The sequence below is a fragment of the Cupressus sempervirens genome, chromosome 9 (assembly GCF_028749045.1).
Source record: "Cupressus sempervirens isolate cs-2001-9-10 chromosome 9, ASM2874904v1, whole genome shotgun sequence".
NCBI classification, from domain to species: Eukaryota; Viridiplantae; Streptophyta; class Pinopsida; order Cupressales; family Cupressaceae; genus Cupressus; species Cupressus sempervirens.
The window spans coordinates 312,571,797-312,597,707 of NC_143126.1; the positions used below are offsets into that span (position 1 = coordinate 312,571,797).

General features: G+C 36.1%; 1 protein-coding gene across 2 annotated transcripts in view; it reads left to right on the top strand.

Moving 5' to 3' along the window:
* Nucleotides 1–25,911, top strand: part of LOC149538637 (Metallo-hydrolase/oxidoreductase superfamily protein) — a 183,390-nt gene that overhangs the window by 68,662 nt on the left and 88,817 nt on the right. For both annotated transcript variants that reach the window (XR_016356080.1, XM_089799947.1), the window contains exon 5: nucleotides 17,469–17,524. Coding sequence is in view for 1 of the 2 variants with exons in the window: in XM_089799947.1 (XP_089656073.1) it covers nucleotides 17,469–17,524 (56 nt within the window). In the remaining variant the exon portion in view is untranslated. The remainder of the gene's footprint in view (nucleotides 1–17,468; nucleotides 17,525–25,911) is intronic.

The window sequence follows — 25,911 nt, forward strand, 5'->3', positions numbered from 1 at the left end:
AGTCCATATCATTTAGAATGAAGGGGCAGAAATAAGTGTTTAGGATGGTGGATGTTAGTGCAAGCAAGAACCCAAAGGGAACAAATACCAAAAAAGACAAGACATGATGCCAGAGACCACCTTCTTTTGGAAAGTGAGGCGAGTTAGTGACACCAACAATTGACATAGTGAACATGGTACAATTGAAAGACATGACAATGGTAATGATGGATCAGGCGGCCAAGTTCTTTTAGGATGATCAAAATGCTTACTTCATTCATCTAAGGCAGAATTGGCTAGACGAAGGCAAGAAGGGAGTTACCAAGCTGTCAAAGCTCACCTGGTCAGATTTGAAGTCGGAGTATGGCAACCTTATCGTGATTCTTAGCCGGATCACGGGCATGGCTCAAGGTGTGCAATTCAAGAACTAGATGTACTATTTTATTGATGAAATTGAAAATGGAAAGAGAAAATTTGATTGCGCTAGAATTATAATTGAAAATTTAGAGTTGCAACTTAGGACAGTGCAAAATCAAAACCAATTCTATATGGGGTCCTACCTCTTTTATTTGATTTAGAGGTGGTGAAAATTGAAAAATGAATCTCAAGGAAAAGTGAATTTCAAGGAAGAGCAAATTTGGAGGAAGTGATTTGAAATTTTTTGAGGTTACGCAAGGCTTGGCTATTCATGCAAACTAGATTCAAATAGGAAGGTTAGAAAATACCAGGAAGGTTAAGGAGGGCAAGGATAATGAAGGAGGAAAGCGAGACAAAAGGTTGAAAGAGGTCAAGTTCAATTTCAAGGTAGTGGCCAAGAGCAAGACTCTCAAATTGCAAGGAGGTTCACATCTGGGCAAGCCACCGAGGCCAAGGCAAGATTACCCCAAGTGCATGGAGACCTCACCCTTTCAAGGTCAGGACATTAGGTGCAAGCAAGTTCAAGTGGTGATGAGAAAGTTTCTAAGGACAAGCTCAAGCATCCAAGGCTTCACCTCATCTCAAAGATTAAATAAATTTATAAGATAAGGTTGATGAGGTGGCAATTTCCTATGCATGCAATCAAATCATGCCAAGTGTCCTATGTTCTCATTGGTTGACAAATTATTGTAATTTTCTCATTAGCCTACAAAGTTGGTGCCCTCATGTAATTGGTTGAATGATGGTAACTCTAATTAGGGTTTGTAAGGTTTAATCTTGGCCCTTGATTTTGCCTCTTAATCTTGGCCACTCGTAATTTTGAGCCTCTATATAAGGCCATTTTGTTCTCATTTGTAAAGGAGAGTTATGTTGGAGAATTGTTGCCAAAATACTATGAAAATTGTTCTTTATTCATTGTTGTGGCTTGCATGGTGGATATACATGATCATTTTGGTGTATTTGCATGTTTCTTCTCATCTCTCAAATTAAAGTAGGACTTCATTTCATGTTGTTAGAGTAGAAGTAGATGGCTAGTTGTATGATGATGTTAGTGAATGTTTGATAGGGATCTATATACTAGGCCACTAGCATCTTAGTGGCTTGTTAGGAAGCCTTGTGTGGTAATCTAGTCTGATCGCTTCCAAGTTCTACTTGCATTTCATCTTTCCTCTTGTACTTCAAGTTGGGTTGGAAGATAGGTGTTAGTGTGAAAATCCTAAGAGTATCCCTTAGAATCATTGCACGAATGGAGGTAGTGCCGCTGGCAAGCTTTCATTTGGTTGGATCCTCATCCATTTGCTAATTTCTTCATTCATAGGAGTAGTAGTAGAGCAGTAAGCAATTAGTGGTAGGAGTAGTTGAAAGTGAAAGTGATCAAGGAGAAAAGAACAACTCAAGCAAAGTGAAGTACCACCAAGTTATCTTTGAATGAATAACGTAAGCCTGCCTACATGATTAACTAGAAAATCACATTAATATAACTGAGTTAGTATCCACAAGTGTAAGGAACCTTGGAGTTTTCTCATGTTCTTCTTGAGTATTTACTTTTTAAGAGAGGGTTGAGTGTTTGATATTCCATATCAAGTATTCAATTGCTATATGTTATGTAGTGGTACAAAACTGACATCTACACAACTACTGATTGTTTTCTACTAAACCAGGATATCATAGCTGATCCAAGACTAAAACGATATCCTGTAGTACTCTTATGATTAATGGAACTGCCTACCCAATCTGAATCAGAATACCCTTGAAGTTGTAACTCTGTATTTGTAGACTTCAGTTTGAGTCCAATTGTTAAGTGTAGATATCTTGAAATATGCTTGGGAGCCATTAGATGAATCTTCTTGGGTTCACACATGAAATGACTTAACACTTTTCTAGCATAGCAGATATCTGGTCGTGTATTTACCAAGTACATAAGAGATCAAACAATTTGATGGTAGTGAGTAGGGTCTACAGGTTTTGAATCCGCTCCTTAACTTTTAAGCTTATGAAGGTTAGTTTCCGTTGGAGTAGAAAGAGGCTTACAATCCATCATCCCAAATTTGGTCAATATATCAGTAGTGTACTTTCCTTGGTTTAGGAAAATATATTTCTCTTTTTGCATCACTTCTAAACCCAAAAAATAATGTAGAAGTCCTAGATCCTTCATATCAAATTCAAGTATGAGATCTTGTTTGCATTTGGCTATAAGGTGGTCTGCACCTGTTATCAATAAATCATCAACATAAAGAACAAGAATTAACATGTCATCATTAGATATTTTGAAGCATATGTTAGGACTAGCTTCATTTTTAGAGTATCATAACTTGGAGAGATAGCTGTCTATCCTCTCATACCAAGCCCTGGGAGCTTGCTTAAGGCCATAGAGAGCTTTCTTCAATTTGCATACATAATGCTTCCTATCATGTGTGGTGAATCCTTCAGGTTGTTCTATATATACTTCTTCATTGATGCCATTTAGAAAAACTGTCTTTTCATCCACTTGATGTATTTTCCATCCTTTGGATGTAGCAATGGCAATTATTGTTCTTACTGAGGTGTAGCGTGCAATTGGAGCAAATGTTTCTTCATGGTCAATTCCGACCTTTTGAAAAAAACCTCTTGCAACAAATCTGGCCTTGTATTTTGAAATGCTTTCATCAGGTGCATACTTGATTTTAAACAACCGTTTTTGAAGATACAACTGATTTGTCTTTAGGTCTGGGCACAATATCCCAGACATCATTTTTTAGAATGGATTGATATTCTTCTACCATTACACTTTCCATGCTTGACAATTTAAAGCCTCTTCAACATTAGTTGGTTCTGTTTTTGTGAGTTTTGTTATTAAGGAAACATAACATTTTAATTTCTTGTTTTCTTATTTTCTCTAGAAATCTCATCTGGTTCTACATTGTTCTCTTCAATCACTTTCTTGGCCCATAGTGGTCTTTTCTTGTGATTTAAAACTTCATTATTCTCAGCATTAGATGTAGATGTGTCTTGTTCTTCTAAAAGATTCTCCCTTAGATTTGGAGTATCTTCTATAGTGTTCTCCCTCTGATTCTCAATATTATAATCATCTTCTATGATGAACTCCCTTTGTTTCTCAATTTCCTCATCTTCTTTGTTTAAGGATCTTTTAAAGGCAATATCTTCGTCAAACTGAACATCCCTACTGATTTCAGCAGACTTTGCCCTAGAATATATACTCTGTATTCCTTAGTTGTTTCACTGTAGCCAACCAATATACCTTTCTTTTCGGAAGGTTCTAATTTATACCTTTTCTCTTTGGGAATGTGAATGTAGACTGGACAACCAAAAATTCTTAGATGACTAAGATATGGTTTGTTCCCTGTGAAGGTTTCTTTGGGAGTTACATTTTCTAATGTTACACGAGGACTTCTGTTTTGTATGTATACTGTTGTATTTGTTTCTTTGGCCCAAAAAGACAAGGAGATTTGGGTCACAAATCATGGCTTTTTCTACTTCTATAATAGTTCTATTTTTTTTTTTTACAACCCCATTTTGTTGAGGATTATAAGGTATTGTAGTCTCCCTCTTAATCCCAATGGAAATACAAAATTCTTTGAAGATGTCGGATGTGTATTCACCTCCATTATCTGATCTTAATGTTTTTATTTTCTTTCCAGTACAATTTCCCACTAGAGCTTTAAATTCTTTGAACTTTTGTAAAACTTTATTAGATTCTTTAAGTTTTAGAAAGTATATCCACATTTTTTTAGAGTAATCATCAATGAAGGTCACATAGTACAACAATCCCCCTAGAGAGGGTGTTGACATGGGTCCACACAAATCAGTGTGAACAAGTTCTAGTACAATTTTAGACTTGTGTTTACTTAACAAAAAATATCCCTTTTTATTTTTTCCTAGGACACACCCTTTACAAATACTAGTGTGTTCAAATTTGAGATTGGGTATTCCTGTAGTGATTTTTCCTATGGTAGGAAGGGCACTAAAACCAAGGTGCCCTAATCTTCTATGCCAAAGTTCAATTGAATTATGGACTTCATGATTTAGAGCTTGTTTTTCTTTAGTACTTAATTTGTATAGGCTTCCATCTCTTGATCCTATAGTAATTGCATTCTTTATGTTGGAGATTTTAGGCCATAGTAACACTTTATCCTCATTGAAGTTGACACGATATCCTTGATCAGCTAGAACTGAAATGAAGATTATATTTCTTTTTATTCCTCTTACAAATAGCACATCTTTTAATTGAAGAGTTTCTCCTATTTTTATTTGTAAGGAGCAAGTCCCAATTCCTTTTACTAGGTAAGGAGAATTATCTCCAATTATGACTTCTTCTATGCAATACTCTTTGAATGTTTCAAACTGATTTCTAAATCCAGTTATATGACTTGAAGCTCCGCTATTTATTATCCAAGTATTATTACTCGTATTTAATTCACTTGACAAGGCTAAATAGAATAGAGGATTTTCCACTTCATGAGATTCAGCTAGGGTCCTTAGCCTCTGCCTACATCTCCTTGAGCCACTCAATATTGTTACCAATCTTTTGTAGAATAAGATTGAGTGAATGGACCACACAAGGTGTCCAAAAAATATGTTGATATCTCTCTGCAACCTACAAACCAACAAATCTACAATTCTTTGCATTGTTCATTATGACTTGGACAACATTTTATAACACTCTCTTGTTCAATGGAAGAATCCTTTATGGGCTTCAATTGCTCATTAATCAACTTGCCCTCTTGATCCAACAAGGTAGTTCATACTCTCTTGAAATTGGGGCCCTGATACCTTGAAGGTGCTTCATTAGCACTTCTCAACATCCTCTTCCAATGGAGAGTGAACGACATTAAAAGACAACCCATTTGCATACAAACATCTTGCCACATCAATGTTGACAATTTGATTTTGAATTGCAGTTTCTAGTGGTCCCTTTCTTTTGTGTGTAAGGGGTGCTTCATTTTGAGAATCAAGGGAAACTAAGGTAGTATAGGAGTGATCTTCTATCCCAACATTTGTTGTGGATTTAGTTCCCTTTTCTTATTTTTTAACTGTTATTGTTGCTGCCATCGATGGTATTTCGCGTATGTTCTTCTATCTTCTACCTCCTCATGCTCTTGAATGTATTTTAGTATTGTTGAATTTGGTATAGGTGCATTTTCTTTTCCAAGACATTTCTTGACTCCTCTTTTAGGGTATCCACAGGAATGGTCTACTACATAAAAATATGAACTATTCCTTTCTACATCACAACCCTGACATTTCCAACATAAAACACTGCCTTCTGGAAGGGGACTTACATTATCCATATACTTCTACAATGGAGAATTAGAGTGGGGTTCTATTCTTTGTTTGGTATTGCCTACTGAGGAAGAGGTAAATCCCATTATAGTTCCTTTTCCTATGGCAATTTTTTTAATACATATTCAATATAAAACATAAAAGCAAGAGGATGCATTTTTTGGAAAACAATGGCTAAATCTTATGGACAATGAAAGATAAATGAAAAAAATAAAAATCTTAACAAAGAGAAAAAGAAAATTGAACAAGGACTTACCTCTTCCACTCGTTGTAAACTTGCAAAGGTGTAGTAATGAGGCACAAGCCCTTCAAGATAGCTCACAAACCAATCTTCCAACTCCTTGCACAATCAAACTTTTGCTCAACCACCTATTTGCTCTTGTTCAAGATAAATCAACCTACTTGCACACCACAAATGAGAGTTAGAAGCCGACACAAGCTTTTCATTTATATATTTTAGAGTTAAGGATGTGAAAAGTTTATTAAATTCCCCAAAAAACAACTTAAAGGCTGACTGCGGGGCCCAGTTTGCCCAAGTTTGCTCATGGTTCATCCGGATTGGGCTGTAGTTTGAACTGGGCTGTTAAAAAGCAAATCCTAGCCGGACCATACTGTGAACTGTACCTGGACCAGGTGCCAGTTCGTACCTAAGCTGGTCCAGAGGGGGGGCAACTTAGATTGCAACTAGAAAAAACCTGGCAATTGATCGCAGCTTGAGATATTATCTTAAACTGATTGCAGCTCTATCTAAAAAGTTAATAACCATAGATGCTGATGAAGAAATGAGTCAATGACATTCAAAAAACCCTTAAACATGCCCTTTAAATCCCAAACAGCACCTTCCAGTGACTCACTTTAAACCCTGCAGCTGCCTTCATTTTTTTCCACACATTGGCTTTTAATGGCTGCAATTGGTATTTTATGATGAATCTCCAACCTTTGCAAACAATCTGACTTGTACACTTTGATTTGAAACACTCATATGGCTGCAATCCAATGAAATTCTCTTACTTTTTCCACAATTGATAACCTTGAAATGAATCACCCAATTAACAGATATTAATGTGTCTTTGTACACCTTAGATGCTTGAAAAACTCTAAAGAATCCACTTTCTCCAAAGTGCAGAAAACCTTGATGCAAAATTCACCAATTCCCAAGTACAATTTCCAACCAAGACAAAAAACAATGATCACATGAATGCTTTAAATTTCCTTCAAAATATATTCTCCATAAAGTTCGATCATGTGGCTTCTTGGACAAGTCACTTTAATAACTTATTTCATGTCATGAGATGACTTTTTAATATCACTTTAATATCTCCTTGGGGTGGGCACCTAATTTATTTGATTAATTAATTCACTTTAATGAAGACTTGGCATCATTAACTTTATAACTTTATAATAAACTCTTTATAAAATATTATCTAAGTTGCTGGTTCAGATTTGGATTCAGAGTCGGGTTTGAGATCTGCTCAAGTTGTTTTGGGTGTGGGTTCGGGTTTGGTTCATTTTGGGTTTGTTCATACAAAAACAGTTTTTCTAAATATATATGTGTGTGTGTGTGTGTGAGAGAGAGAGAGAGAGAGTATATATGCAACAAAAAATAAGTCCATACGAAACTATTCTAACAGTAAAGCAATGCAGCAATATACACTATCATATTTTTGTTTTAATTCACTAGGATATTAATTATATCATTTAGCCAGACATACAACATAATACACTTTCCTTGGTCACATGCATGGAACATATTTCTAGATAAAGGGGATAGTTGAAAGGATTCATCAGAAGATAAGTACAGTTATCTGAATTTTTAGTTTGTATTTGTTGGAGGATTTCTAGCCAAGCTAGATCAAAAGTTAAGAGTCAAATATTAAGCCCTGGATTTAATGATATCATAGTTTTTTGAAAGCAATTTCTCTATAATCATCAATTTGGATTTCATCTATTGTCAATTTAGATTTCCAATACAAACAAGTTTTCTTTATCATTCACAAATGAACAAATGACATACAAATCATCCTTTTTGGCCTTTTTAGTGGTTACTTTTAGGGTTAGAGGGTCTAATAAACCAAATTAGGCAAAAAAGCACTTTGAAAAGGTCAAAGAAATTGTTTTGAGACTATTGTTAAGTTTCTTGGAGAATGTAAATGTACTAACACTGTTTGTAATTTCTCTATGTTCCAAATCACATTCTCAATGCATGTGTTGCATGTGTAAATGCGATTCAAGAGACTTGTCTCTTTAGCTCTCATTAGTTATGAATAGCATTTGTTTATCTGACAGAGGCTACAAAATATGAACACTCCCTCTTAGCTAGGGAGGATAAACACATGACATATATTACACTATTGGTAATATTAGAAATGACAAATTTTAAGGATATCTTTGATCAGAAGATATCCACCATTTTGATATCATGAGTATTAGTCTTCCAGAATATTGAGATATGATATTCATCAAGTACTCAAAAAGTATTGATATCACATTTGATCTCATGAGTATTGGTCTCCTAGAATATATTATATTCACCAATTACTCAAATGTTTGATATCACATCTAATATCACGAGTATTGGTCTCCTAGATTATGAATGATATTCACCAAATACTCTTTGAGTAATGACCTTCCAAAATGTTGAGATGCAAGATATTCACCAATTACTGTGAGAAATGGCCTTCTAGAACATCAAGTCACGTGATATTCACCAAGTACTTTGTGAGTAATGGCCTTCGAGAACATCAAGACGTGTGATATTCGCCAAGTACTCTGTGTAATGGCCTTCCAGAATATCAATATGCAAAACATTCACCATGTACTCAAAAATGTTTATAAAGTATGTGCATACACATTCTCATAATGCTTACCATATAAACATCCACAATGCAAAGTATAATCTATCATGATTTCCATAAACATTGTAAGATATCCATCATAATAGAAATTAAGTTATTGTAAGATCGTCACCTTTCAATAACTTCTGCAAATACAAGTGACATAATTTGGAAGTTGTCACTTCCTCATGATGTACATAGGGGGTAGGCCCATTAAAATCACATAATCACAAAGTATATTCATGAATCACAATCTTCTTGATTACTACAATTTATTGATCACTAGAGAATCCATCTCAACATAATTTGCTCCCTCTGGATCAATATGATCAAAGATCACTGAAGGTTGATTGAACCATATCCTCTATCTGCTCCCTCTTTTTAAAGGTCGCCTCTAATGAAATGTTAGGCTCCCTCTAAGTCTCAATCTCCCTCTTCTTGCAAAATCATTTTAGAAGGAAAAGATCAAGGAAAATATCTCTTATAACAAGTATACAAATATAAATAAGGGATTAACTACAAAAGTAAATAAATTTAGTTCTCAACAAATTGCTCCAATAAGGGTAAATATGTCCATTTAGTTCTTGTGCTTAAACCTCCGGGATTTGCAATACGATACCCATGAAATACAATGATCATGAAGTCGAATAATCTTGAGGTTCATTAGATTTCCTCTTACTTCTATCTTTAGTAAAAGACTTCTCCCCTTTATCGATTTCATATATATATCTTCAATATAATACCTTCCAAAGGATATTTCAATTACTTGGGGATGCTATTATTATTTTTAAATGTTTTTTTAACAATTCACTTTAACCAAGATCAAATAATATCATTTTGAAATGTGAATAGGATTCTCATAGGCCTTACAATATGACTCCAGGCCCATAAAATGAATATATTTTTATTGAACTTATTAAGGCCCATGACCTTATCCACTTCTGGAGCATTCCTCAACATATTCTTTCAATATTACTTTCTATACTCCTTTTTCAGGCGCCTTCTCTCTTCATTCACTCTTCCTTTCCATGAATTAAACTGGTCCTCGATCTTAGGCCCAAATTCTCTTGCCAACCGCAAGTTGTATCTATTTTTTATACTACCATTTTCCAAATTAGGGTTTTGTCTTTGTCTATGGGTCTTGTCAAATTGGCCTTTGATTAAATTTCTTGTAGGTCGAAGGTTTTGTATTTCCTTCGCTTATTAATTCCCCCCCTTCTTTCAAACATTCTATCGCAGCAATGGTACGTCAAAGCTTATATGTATAAACAAGAAGCTTTTGTTAGATAGATAGATAGATAAAATTTTAACGTCCACGAGGCTAAAAATAGCCTATGGGACAGCAAGACAACTCAAGCAGACTTAAGTAACAATGTTCGTTGCTTGTGTAGGATGATGATGAGTCCACCCAATTGCTCAATGTACTCTTCGTTGAATAAGTTATGCCAAGAACTGTCACATATAGTGTCCGCAAATTTATCTCTACTACTCTTGTAGGCTTCATATTCTAAAATAAAGTGCTGTTCAGTTTCCACTTTCCCAGAATTGCAGAATCTGCAAATTCTTTCTTCCCAAGCCTCCTTTGGCCTCTTCCAACGTCCGGTCTCACAACGAAGTTGGTGAGAGTTGGTTCTCAGCTGAGCAATAAGGATTTTAGCCCTCCAAGAAATGTTGGCTCCTATGTATGCTTTTTGGAGTTGGCTCCTATGTATGTATACCATTACATTTTTGACTAATATCCGACAACGTGACAATGTCCATGAAATATTAAACAATTTTGAATGAGCCGGGTATTGATAAGCATGATGTGATGACTTTTGGAATTCCCTCAAACTATTCGCACACATTTTGTTGCATATAAAACGTATCACTGCTTGCCTCTCTTTCTACTTGGAAATTGATTTCAAGTTTTCGGTTCATATCAAACCAATAACTGCCACAATCCCGCAAACTCAAAGATACAGGCAACATGTTCTTGCATGTGCATTTGTTTCGTTCTCAATCCAATCTCATTCGTATGGGCTTAAATCAAAACGAAAAAAACTCGCAAGTTGGATATTCATATTCAACAAATGCATCGATTGCAAATTTTGGAAAACTTTTCAATAAGACCAATCTACTGCAATATTATAATCATTTTTGATACTCTGGACATTAGTGCACCGTCGTACTTGTGCATAGAATGTCTTTGTTGTTTTATGAAGATTCTAAATCAGGGGTGCAAAATAGAGAATTATATGGACATCGAATGATGAAAGTAAATCTACAAATAATAGTATGCAGACTGGATGGTAGATCACTTCTGCAACTGATACGACTGTAGGAATTATGCAAATATAAGATACTCCTATCTTCTGATGTATAGAGATCTCTTCTCTTCCCAATGTATCAATGTAAATTATGCAGTGAACCTCTTTCTATTGCAATAATGCTATTTAGTGCCGTGTCTGATATGTTGATACGATTGTGCAATTATGAATATGCTGCTATGTCTGATATGTCAATATGACTATCCAATTATGAATATGCTGCTATGTCCGATCAGGTGACATGAATATGCAACTAAGAGGGTATCACTTATAGCAACGAGTTTCTGTTTTTGATATGGATATATAATCTTGCAACAGTAATAGGGCTCTCTGTGATGCTGATCCTTATTGTATGCAACCGTATGCAACACTTAGGGCAATTTGCTCTAATGAGCTATCCAATTGCATATGTAAGAATGAGATAAAAGTTTTTTAATTATACCAGATTTGACTGAACTGAATCTCCTTATATACCTCTATCGTCATATGGTCATATTCTTTGGAGTAATTTTTCTTTGAGGAGACACATCTCATACTAATTGCTTTATTGCTGATTGTGTATTTTCCTTAATAAGGTGTTGACTAGTGAACTATATCTTATCAATGGATCACATGGGAATGGATGCATAAACGATTTGGTTTTGTTCTTCATGATATTGATTTGCTTCTCATTTGTGTAACTCACTACCTTCCATGATCAGTCTTTGTTTGGTATCATTTGTCTAATTGATGGTTATCATCCATCTTAACCATTGTCATCAATTGTATTCTCAGATCAGCATATTATTTTTAGACTAATGTTAAGTAATATTACTGAGCCGTAATAATTGATCCCTTTCCTTATGAATTGTAGTCCATAATAATTAGATTGCAACATCTCGCTTCTAAGTCACTATGATAATGGGCACTGTGCAACAGCATGCCTTGGTACACCAATGTCGATTACTTCCAAATTCCCTTTTGGACTGATCCCTAACATTGATTTTGTTCATGTACTCAATTTATACCAATTTCTCCAAGTGTCGATATTCCATAGATAAGGATTGGACTCCTCAAGGATGATCATTGCCTATGCAAAACAATGCTCCCCAATCTGAAATCAGACACCAAAGATAATTTATGCTACCCATATTAATCCTCCATGATGCCCATGCAATAATAAATTCTTTCTTAATTTTATTGTGACACCCTCAAATACTCATGGCAACAGCCCAGTAGAATATTAATCTTTGATATTCAAACTTTAGTAGTAGTGCCACAAATGATGACCGGGAGCCACCAGTAAGTTATTGCTTTCTATATATCTGATATAATCTTGTTTGGTAGTGAAGATATTGATGACAGAAGATATACGACTCCTTACTTTTTCTACTGAGATCTGCAGATAAATACTTTCTCAATCATATATGGTTGATCTACTCCATTTGTTGTTTGGATGATGTTTATTATCCTATTACAGATTGACATATTGTAACTTATGACAGTGATCAATAAGAATGGATGTTATAGTGGTGACATTGATAAGAAGTTGTCTCCATGTATGATTGGTGTTGTACTGATATTTGAGTGTTATATCCAAGCAATCAGTCATGGTTGAGATAATACTTTTAATAGTCATTTTATTAGGATAAAGATGGGGGACATCACGAAATGGCACAGATTGATATTAAAAAATAATATGAATTGAGTACTGAATAGTTACATAAATTCTGAGTTTATGATTGCTGAAAATTACCTTTGATATAGGTAATAATCAGCATGCAAATATCTAAAATAAATCTAATGATCAAGGCTGGAATAGGCAAATAGTAGAAAAATACTGCTATATCAGAATCATTAAATGGTTGATGTAGAAAAATCTAGAAATAGAACAATATTACTTCAGAATTTTCCATCTATCAAATGAATGGTAGCCAATTTGAGTTTGGCTTCTAGCCACACGCAAGAGTAGAAATTAACAATGTGTTATGAACCCTTTTTATAAGTACAACAACATGCATGTGTCCCCTTCTAATCCTTTGGAATGTATATGCAATGATTTCTTTATGATATGGAGTGGTAAGTTAAACACTTACATTAGCATTCAATAATGTATGCTATACCTTCCTAAAGGCCGGGATAAGCATTTCCCATCAATTTATATGAAAATAAATGGTACAGATAGAAATATATAATAAATATAGAGAGAGACAACTCTAGCTATGTATACAGTGATGTCTGCACGCCAGTTATGTATCGGTAGATATCATAAGTATTTGCCAGCATCGAGGATAAGACTTGTATTGCAGACTGTCAAATATGCATTGCTAGGCATTATTCTTGTGAAAAAAATCCTGATGTGATGACTGAAAGTCAAATGGTTGATTCATCTGAGATCTTGGTTTAAGTCTCTTATTTGCAGTCCCTGTAAAGGAGGGTCTTCTGATGTAATGTTGCCAACTTCTCGAGTCAAATACAAGGCAAAAACTGTTATTTTGTTCCCTGCATTTTCTTCGAAGTATTACTGCGAACTGAATGAGAACAGAAGATTTATATTTTCTGTGAACTGAAATTATAACAGCAAATTTCTGTTACTTCATATCTTATATGCTGAGTATATGGTTGGAAGTTTTATTTTATAAATGTAATCACTGCCACTGTGATAAAAGAGTAATGCAAATCTGATCACATAAACCATCAACCAAATATTCACACTCAGTAATATGCCAACTGGGTAACTGATTACTGATGTAAGGAGGGACAAGAATTTGGAAAATATTGTGAGGGGTCTTACACAGGTAGAACAAATGACCAGTTAATATTATCATAGGCTTTTTCAAAATCTAAAAGAGCCACACTTTAGAATAATTTTTCAAACCGTCCTTTATCATCTCGTGACCATCTTATCAAGAATACTTCTCCCCTTTACAAAACTGGATTGAGTAGCAGAAATAACATTGGGCAACACATGTTGCATCCTCAATGCAAGAATTTCAGCAAAATAATTTGTAGTAGATGTTCAATAAGTGTACAGGCCTTCAATTATTCATCTAAAAGAGGCCACTAACTTTAGGTAAGAGCTTAATAATACCCTTATTTATACCCTTACCAAAAGAACCAATTATGTGTCTTAATTATACACTTAAGTAAATTTTATGTGAATCCCCTCACTACAATCTTTCTAGAAGTCCACAGGAAGCCATTAAACCTGGGAGCTTTCCCTTTTATCATGTAGCAAAAGGTAATGTTCCCAACGCACAGGGGAGTGCTAAGAGACTCTGATGGTGCCTCAAATAGGCCGTACGGTTGCAACCAAGAGAGTTCTATACAGAAGTAGCAGAGATACCGTACGGAATTTAGTTGCTGATGGCCGTACGAGAAGGTGAGGGCCCGATGGCTGTACGGGAGGGAAATTTGATATCCGTATGGTGAGGAATTATTTCCCATACTATAAATTGGGTGGTGGCCGTACGGCTTGGTATCCGTACATAGGAAGAGGGCCATATGGAAATATGTGGAGGGTTGTACGGTGACTTAGAGGCTGGTACGGTGTTCAAGAAAGAGTGTACGGTGAGGGGCAAATGTCCGTACGCTGACAAAAATAGAGGGGGTACGGCAAGGAAAATGTAGATAGTGAGATATAATTAATATGAGCATAAAACAAACATACTTGCGCTGAATACAGACAATATCAGATAGTATTAGAAACCATAATATGAATGATATGTGCCAATCCGAATCCAACACAGAATATAATCGTGACTTATACATAGAATAACATAGATATTGATCAAATCCACAATAACAGAGACTTAGATGCGAATAATGATTACCGAAGATGATGCTTTGACTTGCCGGAATCGAGCGAAGTATTACATTCACCAATGGAATAGGGTGAGGGTTGAATCCCACCGAAACCGCACGAGCCAAATAGGGAAGATCTTTCACTTCCGAAATGGCGAACACTCTAGAACTCCAACAGGAATTCGCAATATAGAGAAAATAATCCAAAAGCATACCAACTACAACCTACAAGCCGTGCTTAAATACCTATCGGGAAACTTTTCGAGGGTGTTCAAAGATAGCTGACGGCGACACAAACTATGGAAACAAAAATAAAAATGGGTCCGAGATACATTAAATCAATCGGCCCGTTACAAAAGTTTGATTTATTATTTATTTTATAATAGGAACATTACATAAAAAGCATAGAGAACCTCATCAAGAGAAAGATGTTGATCCAATGCAAGAGATTTAGTATGGCTGAATTCGCAAGGAACAACTTTAGTGATAGTACTTCTTGCATGAAGAAAATATCTTTAATATCTCCCAAAAAGAAGAAGTTACCATGGAAATTAGAGAAGGCACATCTAATATCAGATTCCTGCTTTCAATAAAATGCTATTCATACTAGCGATAGAAATATTTTCCCTTGTGTGCTCAACTTTCAGACATGTAAAGAGAAACTTAGTCCTTCTCTCAGATGAAGCCATATAAGTCTATATCAATGTCTGGAACATGTGGCCTTATAAAATTGGTTACATCTCAAAATATGTTTCATTTCGATAGCCCCATTTTGCAAAATGACATTAAAATAACCACATTGAAGCTGAAGCTGATTTTTCACAGAAATCATTTTCTCCTGCAATCTTCATCCTTTTTCTGCTCTATATTTGGTCTTATGCTGATCAAAAATTCTCATAAAGAAAATAGTATAGTAACTAGTAAATAGCTTTATCCGACTTGCTAACAAAACACCCCTTCACCAAAATTCCATAACTAAATTTTGTATGAGGTATTAGTACAGGAGGGTTTGCCCCAGTGAGAAATATTCAACTTGTAAATGTCCTTGAAGATATTGAGAGATTTAGAAAAATATAAAGTAGGAAACAACTCAATCTCCACATACTAGCCTTTTGGAAATCAGACCAGGTAAATTAAACTCCTTTGGTATCTTCCTTGCAGCCAAACAAAAGGTCAACAAAATCCTTTCTCCTCTTAAACTTATGCCTGAAAAATAAGCTATGCATCCTTGGTCCTAAAGTCTGTACCATGGAGGAGAGGGGTGAGAAGGTCCCCAACATTAAGAAGAGATAGAGCCACAATTGTTGGAGTGAGAGATTGGGTGCTGAGGAGCATTAGCAATAGTAGATCTCAAGATGGACAGTGCTTCATACATCTATCATACATGTACATAAATCAATTGCTATCATAAGGGTATTTTGAAGTCTTCAACATTCATAGTGGGTTAAAAGATGGAAGTAGTCGACTTGGTACATTTGTGACCTCCATAGAGATGGAGATCTATGCTTGAACTTGGTGACCTCACAAAGACTTATTATTTTTTTATTGGATTACATCTTAAATTATTTGGCCTTTATATTTTATCATATTGGAATGAAAATTTCAAGGTCATAGCTAAGATAAAAAAGCCTTTTTTAACATAACTTGATACAACTGGTTTTATGTAAAATAAATATTTTTCTTGTAGGACATGGTTGATACAAGTAATGATCTCTATACAAGGAAATAGATATCCATGATAATCCTAGATGTAGGCATGGATAGGTATTGGTATCAATATTAGAGCAAGGGATAAACTCTTAAGTAGCTAATTTATGTTGTCTGTTTTGTGAAATAAAATTCAAATTTCTAGTCCTTTTACAATTGTGGATTTTGTGAGGGTAATCTGAATTGTTCATTTGCTTGAATTCCTTGAATTATTTATCATATTTCCTCTTTATACACTAAATTGGACACATTCAAGAATTACTGTGTCTTTGGAAACAAGAATTTATGATGCTTTATACTATTAATTTTCTATCACTCATGCAGTAGATCAAACCACTAATTTCAATGAAAAGAGCGAAAAGTTACTCCTTTGTGCTGCTTTAAGTTTGGTCTTATACAATTTTGAATTTTTCCTTAAAACAAATGTGCTAGGAGCCTAGGACGATTGGTGAATTTGTTTTCCTATGTCAATCAATCACAGATTTCCCTGGAAACCTTAAAAGGAATTTAAGAAATGATATATCAAGATGGAGAAAATTCAGATGTCTTTAAGCTGTAGTTTTCTAAGTGAATGCACGTTACCTTGTAAGGATTCATGATTTACTTGAACAAGGCACTAGAAATGATTTTTTTTTCGTATAGAACTTCAACATGTATTGGGAATATTTTGTGCTTGTTGGTTCACAATATGAATCCACAATTGAGTTTATGCTATCATTTGGGAAACTAATAGATGCAGATTGATGTTTGATAGCATGCAGCATATGAAAAACAATATAGAATGCCCACATTTTTCCATAATCCTTATAACTTTAAAATTTGTAGAGTATGCTTTGAGGGTGCTGCATGTTTCCCTTCTTTGCAAAAAATTAGATATTTTTCTGTAATGATGTTTAGAGGCAACCTAGCCCATGTAGATTCCAATTATTATGAGATAACACTTCAGGTTTGAGCTTGAATGTATTTTGAAATTTCATCCAACATTTTATGATCTTTGTTGAGAACTTGAGTTGTTCTCCTGTTCTCTTTGGCAATTTCTAGTAGATCATGGTATTATTTGTTACTAATTAATTTATTCTGTGCTAATTTGAAATTATGTTTGTATTTTTCTATATATACATATTTGGAAGAATTTCCTAATAGGTAAAATTTCAACCAGGCTGAGATATTTGGATGCTTTGTTAATTACTCATTCACATGCAGATGCTATTGGAGGTATGTGTCTGAGGTTTCCAAAATATCTGTTCTTTGTACTATTTTTATTACTTGATGATCTATTTTTCATAGATTTATAAGTGACCTAAAATTCTTGTAATGCATTTATGTCCCTGTACAAATAAATATTTGGATTACTGTATATCTTAGTTACCAATTCGTGAAACCCTGGTTTGGAAGCAGAGACGAATGCATGCATGCACGAAAGCGCATTAGGATGCCCTGGGGATGCACATAGGAAACACATCCAGCATATGCAGATGCACTTCGGATTCTCATTTGAGCTTCTAGAACACATCTGAATGCTCTGGATGTGCTTCCTATGCACATCCATTGGGCATTCGTGAGCATTCAGATGCCTCCACTTCAAAAATGCTCAATCAACTCAAATTTTGACCAAAAAACAATACACACTAAAACATTTGCAAATATCGTATTTTAACAGTATATTTGCTCCTAATTTTGTGTATTTCCGATGCAACACCAATACTGGGGTATGTTGGGACGATGGGATGAGTTTTCGGGATGGGTGGAAAATGGGCCTTATTTTCGGGATGGCGAGGGGACGACTAGGGGACAGTGGCAAGGGGAGGATAGGGCATGGAGGGGTTTTGTATTGTATACATATAGAACTTGAAATGCTTATTATGAAATGATGTTTCAGTAGAACATACGAAATTAAAATACTTGAACATAGCAAAATTGCAACATGAACTAGAACCATTGAACACTCCACTTAGTAACATATTACATACCCAATAGTAACATTCAAAAACCAAAATTCAAATAGATATTCAAGTACCCTCCCAACAACAGCATGGATGTGGAATGGTAGAGGTGGGGGTACTCAGCTACGCAAGTACCCAGTTTCGGGGATGGGTACTTGGAGGTTTTGGGGGAGGGGGGGGGGCGCAAATCCCCATGTTACACTATATTTCTGGCATTTCTATCAAATGCCATACTTTCAAATGATTTAATTTTGTATATTTATGGCATTTCTTTGCATTACATATTTTATATAAATATATATATATATAAAGGAATCTATAATCCACCCCCTCCCCCCCCCCCCCCCCCCAAAACCTTGCGAAAAGTTAAAAAAATAAATAAATTGTGCATCCACATTCACATCTGAATTGGCAACTTAGGTGTATATATCATTGTTTAAAATCTTAGACTCGTCAATAACTTGGCTGGCCCATATTTAAGAAAAACATGTGACTTGGCAAATTTTTTGAACATTTGAAATATTCTTCAAAAACATTTATATGCACTGATTATTAGAACATTTTGCTAATTTCCATTGTATATAGTCAAAGTTCAAGTTTAATAGACATCGTAGACCAAAAAAACAAGTGCAATGTCTGACTAAATTTGGGTTCAATACATATCATAACTGCAAAACAAGTACAACTTTTGAACTCATGTTTATTTCAAGTTTGGTATCAATTAAAAATGTATTATATATTTCATCTACAACTAAAGCTCAAAAAAGTTTGTTGTCGTGTGGGTGTTGCTGAAGTAGATGGTATGATTGCAACATCCTTAACATGTGTCTCATCTACAGTGATTGATGAGGATCACATTGTGTGTGTAGGAAATTGTCTTTTTTTTGGCTAACCAACCTCAGCTTTTGCCTCTCATTTAGCTGCCTCCCTTCCAAGTCAACTTACTCATAATTCATTAGCAATGTATCCACATTAACTTCATCAGGGTCAACAAATCCAATCTGAATATGGATCAACGTTATCAAGGTCAAGTGCTTTACGTGAACTATGCTCTTGTACATTCTTTTCATGCAACTAGTGGTTGTACTGCACATATATAAGGTCATTCATACTACATACAAACAAGGTCATTCAAGAACTTTTGGGTTAGTACACACACTTCTTTGTGTGAATTGCCTAAAAAATAGTAATGTTATTGTAATATCTCCCTAGGATATTTTCTCCAGATTTAAACCAAATGATTCACATAAAATTTAATAATAATTTGCATGCAACTGATTTCAATGAATCACAACAAATTATACTACATATCATAAATATCATAGTTTTTAAACTCGGTATCGGCAATAACTCGACTGGCTCAAATTTTTTGAAAAACTCAGAATTGACAAAAACTCGGCAAAAAATTTGGCAATAAATCAACACTTTTATCAAACATTTGAAAATTTCAAAATTTCTTAAAATATTCTTATAAACGCATAAAAAGAAGACCAAATTTGTAGAATGTATAATAATTTGAGATATCCACCATATATCATTGAAAGTTTTAAGTTAAACAATAATTCATAGGAAGAGGAACTTAGTAGATTAACATACTGCTAGAATCGTATACCAAAAACCAAGTACAACATTAGAATATAAATAAGTTCGATACATAGAAATCAAACGCTATGAAACTACTACTTCTGAATACATATTAAGTTCAAGTTTTGGTATCAATAAAAACTGAAAGTAGCAATCATAAATTGCATCTACGAGTAAAACTCAAAAGAGATCGTTGCTGTTGGGTGGGTGGTGTTGAAGTAGTTGTTGTGGCAACATCCTCAACAGGTTCCCTAATAGGTGCCTCACGCTCGACAGAAGCCTCTAATGGATGACCAAGCTCATGTTCCTCCTCACGTGCTGCCACATCTACATCCCGCTCATCTGCTTCTCTCTCAATCTCAGCTAGCTACTCATCTGTCAGTAAAGGTTCACGAACATCCGCATCCTCACCATCAGGTTGAGCAATCCAATTGGCTAAATATGGATCAATGTCATCCAAGTCTAGTGCTTCATATGAAGCTTACCCTTTCACCTTCTTCTCGTGCAAGAGAAGGTTGTACTTTACATAAACCAAGTCATTCAGGCACTTTTGAGTCAACCTATTATGTTTCTTTGTATGTATGTTTTGAAAAGTACTCCAATTTCTCTCTTAGCCAGAAGCACTACAAGGCTGTGATAAAATTCGGATGGCAAGCTGTTGAAGATAAGGTGTTGTGGCACCATAATCTTCCCACCAGATATCTGCCAGGGTTAAAAAGACCATTTATGATGTGGTAAAACTTCCAATAAACTTCACAAGCAAAATAAATGGTATGATAAAACTAAACACATGTTCTTTTTCACTTGGCTGCAAGGTATATCTCCTATGTTTGCAATCAGGAGAGGAGAACAATGCCCCCTCTTCCCTCTTGTACCTCTGCAACTCATCAAGTATGAGGTCTCGCAGGTCCCTATCAGCAACCAATCTTCAAATACACGTGTCCAAGCCAATTTGAACCTCTGCATCTACTTTTAAAGTGTTGGAGAAAAATAACTTGGGGTTCAAGAAGTAGACAGTTGCATGAATGTGTTGGTGGAGTTGTCAGTTCCACCTATGATCAATGATGTTCCATATGAGTCTATATTTGGTCTCAATTGACCTATACAAGTGTTGAATGGCCTCTTTTGTGCTATCCATAGCCTCATATAGAAACCTTGTGGGGTTTTTATCCTCATCCACAATTCGTAGAACCTTCACCAACGGTTTTGACATCTAGACATAATAAAACATACAAAATCAGCAAATGAAAATATTTTAAAATTAAATACTAAATCATCAATTAAGATTTGAAAACTTACTTTGAGGGTCTCCTCCATTAGCTTTTCAAAGCTAGCATCAAACATAATCCTCACAATCTTCTTTGCTTTAGGCTTTCTGGCATAAGGACTCTCTAACCATTTCTTATCAAGAAACATGCGCTTGAAGTCTAACAATGTCTCTGATATGCTTTGCAAGTTTAGAAAATTAGTAGCAAAGCGTGTGACCCCTGCTCGTACAAGATCCTTACCACTAGTGTGCTCTCTCATAAGACTCAAGACCCATGTATGATTGTAGATGTACTTCGTAATATTCTTTCCATCTTCAACCACCTTCTCCACCTAGCTCAGTTTCCCTAGATCCTCAAGAAGCAAGTTGAGACAATGGGCAGCACAAGGGCTCCAAAACAATGTGGGATGTCTCTCCAGTAGAAGTCTACTAGCTATGTCATGTCCCCTTTTTAGCGACATAACTTTAACAGGGGATTTGCCTATCATCGACTCTCGTAGGCAAATGACTATGGGAAGAGGGTCATTTTTGTCTTTCGATAATTACAATTTTGCTCTCGAAGAATGATAATTTAGTAAGTGGGGCCTACTTGTTCCAATATTAAATTAAGGTTGTACTCTTAACTTTATAAAGTTATTTATTTAATTTTATAAAGTTTAATAGTTGAAGTACATCATAAAAGATGATTCCGGAAAACTTCCAGAAACTTCTCAGCGAAGTGAATAAATAGAGGACATAAGGCTCCCATTTGGATAAGCGATTTATGAATTCGATTTCTATTCCATTTGGAGCGATTTGTAGCCATTTGGTCTGCAAATTCTCAGACTATCTTTGGGAACGATAACTCCCATTGATAAGCGATTTTGAGGGTGTGAAATATCATCCGAATTATTGCGAATTTGGAAGTGATATCACAGTTACTTCATCTGGACAAAGATCTATGGCCTAAGGCCAATTTGTGATCATTAAGGAATCATATAGAAGGTGTTATCTGTTGCAGGTTTGGAGGAATTAACGGTAGCACATCTTTGATCAAGCAACCCTCTAGACAGGGCCGGAAATTATTACCCAGACTTACCCGTTCTCAAACAGACCCAGTTCGAGCATAAGGAAGGGCGATTTGTTATGAGCTGGCAATAGAAGAGTAAAGGAAGTATCGGATTACTACTGGTCTGGCCTGACGACTCAGTCCACACAGGATTGGGCAACTTTCAGTGAAAGAATCATATTAACTCAGGGAGGACAGATCGCGTGGAAGAATAACAGATCCAAAATCCGCCTTACCACCTTTCCTTCCAACGACGCAATTGTATGGAGAAGATATAAATTAAATCGTGGGCCACAGCCGTCGAACTCAGGGCGAACCATCAAATCTATGGAAAAGTGCCAATCGCATTAGCTCAGGAGCATTTGATCAGGACCCATCGAGGGCTGAGAATAATATTCAAGCACGACCGGTAGTATCATTAGCGCCATTACATTGGGAGTTTGGGAAAAATAATCGCAAGACATGAACAATTCGTGGGACTAAGTACAACTCGTCGTAGGAGATGAAATTTATCTCTGAATTCGCAACCTGACTGGCTGGAACGACTGTGGAATCAAACATTATCATTGCCAAAATGGGAATGAATGCATAGTAGATTAGTTTTCGTTCTAAACAAATTTGATAAACTCATGAAACAGCAAACTCAGGTTTTTAAATATTGTTTAGTTATCTATATTCCGTTTGGGGCTCTGTTGTTCAGTTTTTGAATCATTAATGAATATTGTTGCAATAAGATTCTTCTTTGAGTATTGCTGGTAAATTTATTTCTTGCATTTCATTGGAGATAATACAATCTGAAGATTTCATGATAAGTAATTGACGAATTGTCCCAATCCAGTATTGTTTTTGTGTGACCCATATAGTAGGGGTTATCTTAGTGGTATCAGAGCAGTAGTCCTGCCATCCTGTCGGGTCAAAATATTTTATGCAATCATATTCTAGATATTATATTCGCAGGAGGACTAGACATAAAAGCAGAGATATGGGGGAAAGGAAATCACAAAGTCCACCTAGATTTCCCAGAATTGATGATGAGGAAACCAGAGAGTTTTACAGATTCATGACTACAAGACAGGAAGAAATAGCTCGGTCACTTCAGGCTTTGAATGCCACAACGGAAAGAATTATTCAGCCCCGGTTTCTAGAACAAGGAAGAGGTACGTTTGATCAGGATAATAGAAGTGTGGCAAGCTCACAAGGTGCTCCTAGGCGCAGATCATGGACAGCAAATAGGCCTACTTGTCCCACCTTCCTAAGGGAAGAGGCTCAGGAGATGGGAGAAGATGATGTACCGGAAGATTTCCAGGATGATCTTAGGGCTGCTATTGCAGAATGGCAGGCATTACCCCCGCATGTGCGTGAACTATTGAACTTTGATCGATATCTAAACCAAAGGAGAGAACATATGAGGAATAGCCGCTAGAATAAGAGGCCTAGAGGAGGTCATGATAGTGAGTTACAGCGAGCTGTTAGCAAACTCACTTTACCTTTTTTCGATGGTAGTGGTCAGATGACAGCACAAGCTTGGATTCATAAGTTGGACATCTTCCTAGCTTTAAGGCCTATGTCTGAAATAGATGCCATCAGGTATGCCACCTTGCATCTGGAAGGCGCAGCTCATGATTGGTGGTCACATGGGATGGTTACGCTGCAGCACAATCAGGTAACATCGTACCAGGACTTTGTGGATAGATTGGTTGAATGTTTTGATAAGAAGGATCCAGAAATTTATTTTCGCGACCTTGCACAGTTAAGACAATTTGGCAATTTAGAGGTTTATATTAGCGAATTTCAAAAGTTGTCAGTCATGGTACCAGATGTGTTGGAAAGGAGATTAGTTATCTTATTTACAGAAGGATTGTCTGAACCTCTTAAGGGATGGATTAAGGCATTTGATCCACCAACACTGCAGGAAGCCATGAGGAAAGCACGAAGTATGGAGCTTACAGCACCTTCTAGCATGTTCACTTCCAGGAGTACTACCTCTTTCAGAGACAATAGGAAGTTTGATAAGAATAAAGGGAAGGGCATAGAAACCAAAGGAAAATCTACTACACCCCTGGATGCAGAAGCATTAAACGACTTGCGCAGGAAGAAGTTATGTTTCTATTGCAAAGGTCCATCTGACAGGGATCATGTTTGTCCTCTGAGACCTAAAGGAAAAGCCAATAGGGTTATGTGGGCATATTACGAAGGGTCAGATTCCGACAGTACAGCAAAAGAAGATGATCATAGTAGCCCAGAGTCTAAGGAAGAAACAGGGAATTTAGAGCAAAAAGAGGAACCTGAATTGCATTTACAGCAGGGGCGTTTGTCTAGCATTCAGCAGGAAGGATCTTTTAGATTACATGGTGTTCTAGCAGGACAGAAGGTGATCACATTGGTTGATACAGGCGCTACACATAACTTCATTGATGCACGATTGGTTGAGCGCCGTGGTATTAAGACAGAAGAATTTGAAGGTCGTCGAGTACAGGTTGCTGATGGATACACTCTTAAGTGTAATAGGATGGTTAGAGACATGCCTTTACGCCTGAATAATTATGAGTTCAAAGCGGATTACCATGTGGTCAATATGGGTGACTTGGATATCGTTTTGGGTATGACATGGTTATGTTTATTGGGTGAGGTCACTTTTCGACTCAAGGACATGGAGATCAAGTTTGAAGTAGATGGGAAGCAACATGTGTTGAGAGCTATCCGGAATAGTGACATCCGAACGATTTCTCTTAGACGATTGGAAAGATTGGTGAGACATGATGATATTGAATGGGCAACCATGTGTACTCTCATGCCTACACAGGAAGAACAAAAGACAGAATATCATCCCGACATACAGATATTGAGGGAAAAGTATAGTAAGGTATTCAGCGATATTCCTCTTGGTACACCACCTGATAGAGGGACTGAGCACATCATCGAATTAGAAGAAGGTGCTAAACCAGTCATGATCACTCCATACAGGCATTCAAAAAGGCTCAAAGATGAAATAGAGAAAACCATCAAGGAGCTTCTGGCGATGGGACACATCAGACCTAGTAAGTCTCCTTTTGCTTCTTCAGTAGTCTTGGTTAAGAAGAAAGATGGTTCATTGCGGATGTGTATAGATTACAGGATGCTGAATAAAAAAACCATTAAGAATAGATATCCTATTCCACGGATTGATGAGCTAATAGATGAACTGCATGGGGCATGCTACTTTAGTAAGATTGATTTGAGATCAGGTTACCACCAGATTAGAGTCAGAGAATAGGACATTGAGAAGACTACATTCAGGTGTCACTGTGGGCATTTTGAGTTTGTAGTAATGCCATTCGGATTGACCAATGCACCAGCTACTTTCCAGTCCACCATGAATAAGGTCTTCCATCATCAGCTGAGAAAATTTGTGTTGGTATTCTTTGATGATATCTTGGTATACAGTCGAACATGGCATGAGCATATGGAGCATCTAGAGACAGTATTGAAGACCTTGCAAGCAGAGTCCTTGTATGCAAAAGAGTCTAAATGTGACTTAGGCATGATCGAACTATTATACTTGGGACATATTATCAGTAAAGGAGTACAGATGGATCCTGATAAGATTCGCGCTATTATGGAGTGGCCTACTCCTGAGAACCTGACACAGCTAAGAGGGTTCCTGGGTTTATGTGGCTTCTACCGCAGATTTGTTTGCGGATATTCGTGACATGCGGCGCCTATGACAGATTTGCTTAAAAAGGGAGCTTTCGTTTGGACAGCAAAGGCACAGGCTTGTTTT